Source organism: Microtus ochrogaster, chromosome 4, assembly GCF_000317375.1.
Source record: "Microtus ochrogaster isolate Prairie Vole_2 chromosome 4, MicOch1.0, whole genome shotgun sequence".
NCBI classification, from domain to species: Eukaryota; Metazoa; Chordata; class Mammalia; order Rodentia; family Cricetidae; genus Microtus; species Microtus ochrogaster.
Window position 1 is genome coordinate 67,251,731 of NC_022011.1, and position 12,136 is coordinate 67,263,866.

General features: G+C 36.3%; 1 protein-coding gene across 2 annotated transcripts in view; it reads left to right on the forward strand.

The window, feature by feature from the left end:
• Galnt13 (polypeptide N-acetylgalactosaminyltransferase 13) overlaps positions 1-12,136 on the forward strand; it is a 469,688-nt gene that overhangs the window by 175,287 nt on the left and 282,265 nt on the right. For both annotated transcript variants that reach the window (XM_026777759.1, XM_005346417.2), the window contains exon 4: positions 9,504-9,672. In XM_026777759.1, the coding sequence (XP_026633560.1) occupies positions 9,504-9,672 (169 nt within the window). The remainder of the gene's footprint in view (positions 1-9,503; positions 9,673-12,136) is intronic.

Genomic DNA, 12,136 nt, shown 5'->3' on the forward strand with positions numbered 1-12,136 from the left:
ACCATCTGTAATGGGGTCTGGTGCCCTCTTCTGGCCTGCAGGCATACACACAGACAGAATATTGTATACATAATAAATAAATATTTAAAAAAAAATCAACATCAGTAGAGTTGACAATGCCGGTTTTGAAAGTCTGGTTTGCAATATCATGTCTTGGAAAGCCTAACATATGGGGCAGTGTTTTGATTTTTGTTTAATATTTTACTCTTACGAGGATCTATCACATATCAATGAGAATTTTTACAGAATATAACTACTACCTTAAAACAAATTGAATATATTTTACTCCATCCTTTCTCCTAGGAATAATGTCTATCTCTCCTTCTGCAAGCAGTTATCATTCTGAACAAAAATAAAAAAAAATCCATAATAAAAGGCACAAGAGCAAATAATGCCATTGATATTCAGCGATTATTTTGATTCGCTGGTAAATTACTTTGTTTGCATTTTGTTGATCATTTATGAGAATTTGAAGATTAAAAATCAATATTCTTCACATCTTAAAAGAAGATTCTATGTTAAAGAAAACAATGATTATAACATGATTCTGTATTTGTGATAATTCTACATTTATATTATTTACAAAATAATATAATTATTATATTATATATTATTTTTAATATAATATAATTATAATATAATGTTGAATTAATTGTTAATCATTTTTAACGATTTTGTATGACAAGCGGAATATAACTTATAATGCAAATATCAATCATTTTTTGTAATCTACGGATTCTTGTTACCAGGGCATTACTATCAATATCTGTATTAATGATAAAGAAACTAGAGAGTAGATTTAACTGCCTTCTCTCTAATGCGGATACACCGGCTTGCTTAATGAGATGCCTTTTAGTGGAGATGAGGATAAATACTTTATGACAATTCATTTGACTTTTTCATTTGGCTGTGTAGAAATGTATTTTGTGGTGTGTGGATAGTCTAATGCTATGTACAGCAAAGGGATCAATAGATAAAAAAAATCACAGTTACTATTTAAAGTATAGCATGTGTGAAATAAGCCACATAACCAAATTATTTATTCTTTCCCACACCCAATTTATGCTATTTAAAGTAACAAGTTTCATGTTTATTTGTTTTCGTTTTTCACCTAACAAGATTCATTCTTTCATGTACAATCTAGAAAAAGATAAAAAGCTAAATCCACATTATGATTTCATTTTTTTTTCTTCAGAAAGGTGAGAAGCACTACTAGGTTAGCTCATGCACACTAAACACTCCTGGGATGTCAAATACATTCATTAGCTTTGATTAAGGAAATTATATTTACCTTCATAGGCGAGACACGAGCTGTGACAAACAACAAACTGTTAGCTTCTCCATTAAGTCACTGAGATGACTAAGGAGAATGACCACAGGTACTTAGTGCTCTCGGATTATGGATACTGTTGATGATGATTTTAATTTTATTGCTTCAAACACTGTAACATGATCCACTTGCTACCAAATATGACAATACTATATAATGCTAAAAGGAAAGAATTTCTTCGAACATTAACAAAAAGACAACTATACACTTTAACCTAATAGTCGCAGTATATGATGTGGTAGTTGACCCCTTGTCTTCCCCACAAAGGGGAATTTTAAAGTCATCCTTTGTTTAATCCTGAAAAATTTGTCTTGGCCATAACTCTTTTTTGTATTATAATGGATTTACAGTTATAGGGAGTGCTGAGGTCTCTGTATCTTCATTTTGCTCCTACACACTTTATTTTGCTTATATAAAGAACTGTGCATCCTTTTCTGTTGTTAGTATGTCATATGTATGCTAAATTCTTTGGCCATTTTCATAACCCAAGAGGATAAATAGAAATTTTTTCTTTCCACTAAAGCATTGCAATAAGATGTTAATCCAGACTTGCCAACTCAAATTAATAGTGTACTAATATTTCATGTGAAAATTATAGTGACAGGATATTGTTTCAAATAGAATTTTTTAATCAGATGAAAATCCATTGGTTTTAGCATCATTAAGGCTACACTCAAAAATATGTGACAAAAATTCATAAAATGTATTGGTAAGGTGTTGTCTACCCTGATTATACTGTTACTTCAGACTCCAAATGAAACGCAAGGAAACTTAGAAATTAATTTAATGTTTTCTTTTTTTTCTTGTTTTGCATATTTTTTATTAAAAATTTCTGTCTCCTCCCTGCCTCCCTTTTCCTTCCCCCTCCCCCCACTCCCCACACCCTACTCCCCTCCCACTCCCTCTCCAGTCCGAAGAGCAGTCAGGGTTCCCTGCCCTAATAAAAACCTTATTTCTTGAATGATACAGTGTCTTACAATAAAGTATTTTATTATTGCGCAAATTCCCCTTAAACCAATTCTAACCTCTCATTTGGATTTTAGGTGCATTGACTTCGCAGAATCACAGAATAAATTATTACTACTTGAATATAATTTCTTTAGTTGAGCAAAAATATTGCCTGACTAAAATCTATAATCATTTCTTTTTTTTCTCTGATAACTTTTTATTACTTTATAAATAATAGGAATCAAAATTTCCACTTCCTCCCCTCCTCGAACTTCCCTCCCACTCCCAAACTCCCTCTCCCTCCTCCCCCTCCAGTCGTAGGAGAGGGCAGGGTACCCTGCCCTGTGGGAAGTCCAAGGCCTTCCCCCAGCTTCATCCAGGTTTAGGAAGGTGTGCATCCGAATAGAATAGGATCCCAAAAAGCCAGTACATTCAGTAGAGACAAATCCCAGTGCCATTATCGTTGGCTTCTCAGTCTGTCCCAATTGTCAGCCGCAATCAGAGAGTCCAGTTTAATTCCATGCTCCTTCCGTCCCAGTCCAGCTGGCTTTGGTGAGCTTCCATTAGTTCAGGCACACTGTCTCAGTGGATGGATCAACCCCTAGTGGTCCTGACTTTCTTGGTCATATTCTCCCTCCTGTCTCTATCACCATCTGTCACCGGACGAAGGTTCTATGGTGATATTCAAGATAGTTATCAGTCTGACTATGGGACAAGGCCAGTTCAGGCACCCTCTCCTGCACTGCCCAGGGTCCTAGCTGGGGACACCCTGTGGACATCCGGGACCTTCTCTAGAGTCAAGCCTCTTGCCAACCCCACAATGCCTCCCTTAGTTAAGATATCTTCTTTCCTGCTCCCATATCTGTCCTTCCTCCATCTCAACCGTCCCCCTCCCCCAAGCTCTCCCCAACCCTCCCCTTCTCCCTTCTCTCTCCTCTTCTCCCCTTCCCCCCACCCCAACCACACCCCATGCTCCCAACTTTCGCCTGGCGATCTTGTCTGTTCAGGTGTTTCCATATGAACCTGAAATTTGTCCTTTTAAGATCTGTAAAATATTTTGTTGGAATTGAGGTGGGGATTGCCTTGAATCTACATATTGCTTTAGAGAGGATGGCCATTCTCACTCTCTTACTCCTAGTGATCTATGAAAGTGGACATAATTCCGTCTTCTGGTATCTTCTTCAATTTCTTTCCTCAAGTTTTTAAAGCTCTTTGTCATAAGTTTTCACTTGCTTGGTTATAGTTACGCCAAGACATTTTGTGTTATTTGAAGCCGTCGTGAAAGGTGTGTTTCCAAGATTTTTTCCCCTCAGGCTGTTTGTCATTTATATAGGAAGACTGCTGCTTTTTATGAGTTAATTTTGTATTCGTCAACTTTGCTGAAAATGTCTATCAGCTGTAAGAGTTCCCTGGTGGAAGTTATAGGATCACTTACATATACAGATAAAAATACTTTGGCTTCTTCCTTTTCACTTTGTATACTCTTGATATCCTCCAATTCTCTTATTGTTCTAGCTAAGATTTCAAATGCAATACTGAATAAGTATGGATATCCTAGTCTTGTTCATGATTTTAGTGGAATTTCTTTGAATCAATTTAAATTAATGCTGACTATGGGATTGCTGGGGTAAACTGCCTTTATTATGTTGAAGTATATCCCTTGTATCCCCAATCTCTTCAGGAATATTATCATGAAAAGATGTTGGAGTTTGCAAAAAAGATTTTCTACATCTGGTGGAATGATAAAGTAGTTTTTGTTTTTCATATGGTTGATTACATTTATCAATTAATGAATCTCTTGCATACAACCTACTTGATCATAGTGGAAGATCTTTTTGATATGTTCTTGGGCTTAATTCACAAGAATTTTATTAGTATTTTTGAATCTACATTCATAAAGCAAATTTGTCTGTAATTATCTTCCTTTGTAGAGTCTTTATGTGATTTGGGTATCAGGATAACTGTGGCTTTAAAAAATGTATCAGGTATTGTTTATTCTGTTTTGGTTTTGCGAAATTATAAACCAAATGATCCTACCATAATTGGACACATCATTTGGTTTATAATGTCTGTTAGCACCAGCATTTTTCTGTTTAGTTTTATTACAATGATCTGTTTATTGTTGTGAGTGGGATATTGAAGTCTCCCGATCTCAGTGTGTAAGATTCATTATTTGACTTAAGCTATAATAGTGATTCTTTTATGAACTTTGGTGCTGTATGTTTGGTCCATGGATGTTAAGAATTGTAATGCCCTCTGAGCTTATTCCCTTTGATGGGAATGTAGTAGCCTCTCCTATTTCTTCTGATTAGTTTTGGTTTGAAGTCTATTTTGTCAGATATTAAAATGGCTACAAGAGCTTGCTTTATGGTCAATTTGCTCAAAATATCTTTTCCATCATTTGCTCCCAGTTAAAATGTGTTTACTTGATGTAGCAAAAGGATGGATCGTCTTTTTCCATCCATTCCATTAGTCTGCATCTGTTTACTGAGGAACTGAGACCATTGTTTTGAGAGATATCAGTGAGTATTGCTTGTTGACTCCTGCTTTTATTATTGTGTGTGTGTTGCCTCTTTAGATTTGCTGGTTTAGAATTACCTATTTTTTATGTTTTTGATGTGATTAATATCTGTAGGGTCTCTAGCACATTCTATATAACTAGAGTAGTAGATATTGCTTAAATTTGGTTTCATCACAGACGGACTTATTTTTTCCATCTGTTCATTCCCTTCTGATTTTTAGATTTTCTACAGAGAATTCAGGTATAATTCTAATAGGTCTGCCTTTAGGTGTTGCTTGGTCTTTTTGCCTTGCAGCTTTTAGCATTCTTTCTTTGTTCTGGACCATTACTGTTCTGATTGCTATGTGCCAGGTGACTTTCTTTTCTGGTCAAGTGTATTTGGTGTTCTGTCCATTTCTTATACCTTTATAGGTATCTCTTTCTTTAGGCTAAGGATATTTTCCTTTGTTATTCTTTTTAAAATATTTTCTCTCCTTGGGTCTGAATTTCTTTTCTTTCATCTATTCCTATTATTCTTAGTGTTTGTTTCTTCACAGCATTCCAAAATTCCTGGATGTTTTGTGGCAGGATATTTTTAGATTTAACATCGCCTTTTCCCTGATGTATCCATTTCCTGCTGTTGTGTCTCCACTGCCTGTGATTCTCTCTTCCATCTTTTGCATTCTGGTAGCATGACTTGCTCTGAGATTCATGTTGTGTTTCTAAATTTTTCATTTGCAATTTATCACGATTTGGCTTTTCTTTTTTGCTTCTATTTCTCCTTTCAGGTCATGAACTGTTTTATTCATTTTATTTCACTAGTTGTGTTTCAATATACTTTCTTTAAGAGATTCATTAATTTCTTCTCAAGACTTTGAGGACTTTCATAAAGATTATATTAAGGACTTTGTACTGTGTTTCTGCTGTTTCTATTCTCAGGACCTATAATACAGTAGGATTGGTGGACTTTGATGGACCATGTTTATCTGCCTGTTGCTAATTGTGTTTACAAGCTATATCATCTTGGCATTTGGGTTTGGGAAGGTCACTACTCTAGGTGCTAGTGTCTGGTCTTATCTTTGTTGGGGGTGGGTGTTTTGTTTCCTGTTTTTTGTTATCATCTCTATTTCTTAGGTGTGTGTGATGATTCTGTGTTTTCTTTTAAGAGATCTTGTGAGGTATGGCTACTAGGGTTCCTGTGTAAAATAATTTCCTAAATATTGAGGGATGCAGATGTGCTGGGGGTGTGCAAGTGGTCAACAGATGGGAAGAAAGCAGGGTATCCCACTAGGATCTGCTTATTACCCTAGGAATGGGGGCACAGAGTTAGGAGAAGCCATCATAGGTAGTCTTCTCCGTCTGAGTGTAAAATTGGGTGACTAGATTTGAAGGGGAGGAGAGAGATTAAAGATGTGAAGCTCTCCTACCTGCTTGCCTGGCCTGTTGCAACTGGAGGGAGATAGGATCTCTCCATCTCACCAGGGGCAGGGGTGTGTTCCTTGGCAGAGATGCCCAGTGCTTTTAAGCTGGCCTGAGCTCCTTGTCATCAAATCTGAGAAAGTTCACGTGGGGAAAGGACCTCTGTTAAATCCAGGTGAGGAACTCTCTTAGTCTCTGGCAAGATAATCCTGGCCAACAGGTCCTTAAGAGCTCTGCTGGTCCTTTCTACAATGGCTTGTCCCTGTGGATTGTAGGGGATGCTAGTGGTATTGGAAATCTTCCAGGATCCCAGAAAGTCATTGAATTATTGAAATACATATAGGCCATGCATGTACACACACACACACACACACACACACACACACACACACACGTACACACACACACGTACACTTACAAATAATTAAAATAAGATAAATATTTTAAAATGTAATAATATTCTACTGAATATATGTCACATCTACCACACATCTATCTATCTATCCATCTATCTATAATCTATCTTACCTATCAGTCTGTTAGTATATACTTAAGTTGCTTAGCCAAAGAAAGGTACTATACAGTCAAAACTAATGGGGGAAATAGAATTTTGGGAAGATAACAGAACTTTAACAACAATAGATCCTGGACTTTTGATTTTCTTCTGAACCATACCAGGTGGTTCTTCTGATATCAGGCAAAACTCTTAATTTTTCTTCTAACAACATACTTGAGTTTAGAGAAAGAGAGAGCCATGCTCCAAATCCAAAGCCATGTTTGATTTTTTAATTGAGTCAGGATACAACTTTTCTAAGAAGTAAAGAGATATAGATGCTTAGTTAGTAAGACCTGATATGTGACAGGTACCAGGGCTCAGTCCTCCGAGTTTCTATTTGGATCTGAAAAGGCCAGGGTGACATAAGGGATGGGCTAGGAGGAAAGAACTTCATGGGGCTGTATCTTTATTGGAAGTAACGAGAGCCCTGCTAAGATCTTGGTGGGTTTTTTTTGGCAAGTGATTGTTTATTTGTGTGGTATTATATCCAAAATGATAGTATCTGATAAATCATTCAATCCAGGGATGTCCAGGAGACTAGTCAATCAGGTCCAGCTATCTCTAGAAGTGATTTCCCAATTAAAAGGACGAACAAAGCTCCAACTAAAGGCATGTCTCAATCAAGGACTCCAGGATGAACCACAATGTCCCATGAATCTGAATACCTTTCACACAAGTTTTACAGAAAATGTCATTTTATCCCAAAACAATCTCACAGTTTCCTCCAAAACTAATCTGAAGGCATAGAGTAATTTGTCTTTTGTCTACATTTTCAGTATAAACCTTAACACTTTTGTAACTAAGGGATTCCTGACCCACGTTCACATTTGAGAAGGTGAAAGTGCTGAGGTGCACATTTCCTCCCCATACAACTGGTTCAGTGGTTTCTAGAAAGAGCTTCTCTATACGTTGACAAATAAAGGGTCACGTGTACTTTACCATCTTATTTAGTCATTCTTCTCTTTCTGCATCTGGAAAATACGCACAGCCAGGCAGATTGCAGGCACACCCCCTCAGCTGCATGGCTTGCTCTTTGTCCTCCAACATGGCACAAGTGGCTGGCCCTAAGGCTGAGGATCTGGCGGCACCAACTGAGAAGCCCAAGTGCCAGCTGCATCAAATTGAAGATCAGCCCCAGGTACCAGAGGGCATAGGGCACCAATAGCAATATGAAGCTCTGTGCCAGATGCCCCAGCAGCCCCGGCAAGTCCACACTTAGTGCATTGCCTAGGGCTTTGGGCTCAGAGCAGCCTCTGGCCTGGCCAACCCTGGCCTCTGGGCCCCCCATGACACCACTAACCAGCCATGCAGCTCACTTCTCCCTGCTGTGGGGAATGTGGCACTCCCACAGATCAAAGGTCACTCCAGTCTGCATGTCAGCACCTCAGGTAAACAGCAGGTATTCAATGGTCAACGTGGGTGGGAAATTTTATTATTTCTACTATTATATATATCTACTGATTAGTGGGGAACTTCTGTGATTCTTTAGGCCACAATCATTTGCCCACACTGTGTCTCCTGATAACAGATGGTGTTCAGATGGAGGTCAGTCCTTATGTAGAGTTCGTGGGTGAACCAAAACAGAAAAGAAAGTGGGCCTTCCTAAATGGATGGGCAGACAAATATGACAGAAAACACAAGAGAAGGAAAGGATGGAATATACAGCAAGCCGACAGCCAACACCAAATGAAATGGAGAGAAACTCAAAGAGATTCCACTAAAATCAGGAACAAGACAAGGCTGTCCACTCTCTCCATATCTATTAAACATTGTTCTTAAAGTTCTGCCTATAGCAATAAGACAATAAAAGGTGATCAAGGGGACTCAGATTGGAAATATAACCCCAGTAGCACAGACACTGAGAGCAATAATAAATAAATGGGACCTCTGGCAGCTCCAGAAAAAGAGGAGAGAGAAAGATGATGAGCCGCAGTTAGGCTACCTGATTCCCTGTCCGAAGTCCACTTTGTTTTAATTTATTATAAGGACATCAATGATGAGTAGTGTGTTAAAGGTTCATTTAAAACAGCTGGAATCACTTCATTGTGGTTTAAGCATGTCTACTCTCTCCCTCCCTCTCTCTCTTTTTCTCTGTTATCAATTACACACACACACACACACACACACACACACACACACACACTGAAGCAATTTAATATATTATTTTGAATAACTAGCAAGAACATCTGTGTTCATGTCAAATCCAATGTTCTGCTAATGAATTGCCCTGATATTTCACTGGAGCGTTCCCGTACGATGCACCTAGGTCATTTGACATTTGATTTGAAATCTTATTATACCATTCTTAACCCTGTTCAAGCTCTTTCAAAATGCTTTAAAGGATTAGCAATCTTCCTTGCTTTTGTAAATATGTAATTGTAAAAGATGTGTTGAAACATCAAGTTTTAATAGGATTTGTAGACAATTTAACTTGGCATATTTTACAAAAGACACTTTGTCTACTTATCTCTCAGCTTCATCTCTTTCAGGTAAATATAAACTTAACACAAAAACATTTAAGTGACATTCATGTTGTTTCACTATTAAATATTAAAGATGGATTGGATTATCTGCTATGCTTATACTCGGAACATTGCAGAGAGAGTTTTTTTTGTGTAACACATAGTTTGTAAAGAGTAGTTTGTGGTATTATACCCTTAAATGATAATAATGCATAACAGAATTTTATTTAAGATATGAGCTTACTCTTTTCATTATCTGTATGTTTGTGTCTGTGTGGTGTCTTACAGCTGTTATTTCAAGAAATCAAGAAGGTCCAGGAGAAATGGGAAAGGCTGTCCTTATTCCAAAAGATGACCAAGAGAAAATGAAGGAGTTGTTTAAAATCAATCAGTTTAACCTCATGGCCAGTGACTTGATTGCCCTTAACCGAAGTCTGCCGGATGTGAGATTAGAAGGGTAAGTTTGCATGTGCTGTGAAATCTTGTGTGTTATTAAATTCCATGTCTCATGACTTCTGCTCTGACTTTATAAATTTTATACCAACTTGGTTCTTGCTGATTATCAAACAAATAACCAGCCTTAGCTGAGAAATGTGGAGTATTTTCTTTTCAGATAAAGCCAAATACATTACTTGGAAAGGCATTGAAGATTCCAAAGACTACTAAGCTTTTAATCCAAAAAGGTCATCTTTGTTTTATTCTATCTTTCTGAATACCAAACATGGTATTTCATAAGTTTTTTTCATATAAATTTCTAAGAATGCATCATAAGCTTCATACGGGCACAAAATTAGGCAACTTATTGTATACTTCTTTGTCTCTTTAAAATAATTTACTCTTGGGCATGGCTATAGCTGGTGATGAAACACTTGCTTAGTATTATCAAGGTCTTTCATTTAATTTTACATACTACTATGCAAACTATTTATTATTGGTTTTAGCAATTTATACTGTTGTATTTAAATGCTTGTTCAGTTTTCATTAATGGAAGATAAATTCACTTCTTGAAAAATTTATGTGACAGACTGTAAAATACTCTACATAGCTAAACATATTTTAAATATAAGTAATAAACATCAGAATATTTAGTGCTAGTTTTATCACCCTATAGTCTTTGTAAAACATTCTCATCAAAAAATACATGTTCTGAGATTTTAGGAAGTTGTCAAGTTTCCAAATACATTGCAGATCACACTTCCAGGTAAATAGGTTTTTTTTTGGTGGTGGTGGTGGGGTTTCAAGGCAGGGTTTATCTGTAGGTTTTGGAGCCTGTCCTGGAACTAGCTCTTGTAGACCAGGCTGGCCTCGAACTCCCAGATGTTCTCCTGCCTCTGCCTCCCGAGTGCTGGGATTAAAAGCGTGCACCACTACTGCCCAGCTCCTAAACAGTGTTTTTTAGCTACACAATGATATTCTTTAAGTAAAATCATTTTCATGCCGGTAATATTTGTCACTAATAACAGACTATTTCATTAATACATTTTGATAATAGCAATATATTTACTATTCGTGTATTATTTTCTGAATTGGTTTGAATGAAAGTGAAACCTTATTAAGGTCCTAGAGCTGGTGATTATTACAGGATTTCTTTGATGAATAAATGAATGGTTCCTCATATCACTATATTGTTCTAAAATGTCTCTTTCAAGAAAAGAATAACTTCGGCATGGTAACATATCAGTAAATCCATCATTTGGGAGGACAAAAAAAAGATGATCTGAGGTTTGAAAACAGCCTGGATCTAGGCAGAATTTTTCAGGCAGACCTGGACACTATGAGGACACAGTGTTTCCAAAACTTTATGGAATAAACATTGAATATTAAATGAATGCACAATAACTTTCTAAACAGATTACATTTATTTCTGTGTTTGCATTTGTGTATGTATGTATATATATATGCCTGTCAGAATATATTTGTCCATGATAGATGTCAATTATTATTGAGTTACAGTATTGTGTTCATATACTTGTTTTATAATACATGATATGTAAATGTCATATTTCTGGATTTTAGAAAGCAAAGTAATTGTTTTCAACTTTTAAAATAGTTACATCTAGATGTCCTAAATTTTGTAACAGATCTATAATTACCTAAAGTAAAGAAACATGTTTGTTGATGAAAGGTAGAAGCGACAAAACAAGCAACAACAGCACAGTCTGCAATTAAGGTATTTTTAAGCAATAAATACTTGATAATATCGAAACTGTGGAACATTCCAACATGAATAAATAGAAAGTTGACATTATTTGTCATAAAATCATATAAAATACTATATTTACAAGGTTATTATTACATGACATTTTGAGAGTTACAAAACTTTCAGGAAATAAGAGTGAAGTACATAAAGTTCAGTTTTGATGTTTCTCTCACATTGTGTGTCAGTGACAGAGATGAGATATTTTCAGAAGATTCTAGACAAATCATTGTGTGTGAATGTTCTTGGTGATGGCTGAATGGATTCTTGAGTGTCTTAATATACCAGTATCAGGGAATAATTAAATTTTAATTTTTACCACAAGTCAAGTATCCAAATTTTTTTCTAAAAACTCAGAATTAATTTTATATTCATTTGATCTAGAATATTGTTTAAGATTTCATTAGTCAAAGTCCAAAATTTTTAATATATTAGTTTTTAAATATGTATTTATTTATTTTACATCCCTAACACAATTTCCCCTTTCTCCTCTTATCCTAGACCCTTCCCCAAGCCCTACCCCCTCTGCACCCTCTTTCACTTCTCCATTCTTTTCAGAAAAGAGCAGACCACCCACTGACATCAACAAAACATGGCATATCAAGTTGCAGTAAGACTAAGAACCTCCACTTGTATTAAGATTGGGCTAGAGGGGTTTTGATCCTACTTAATGTGCTGGCTTTGTGGGAGCCTAGCCAGTTTGGATGTTCACCTTCCTAAATAT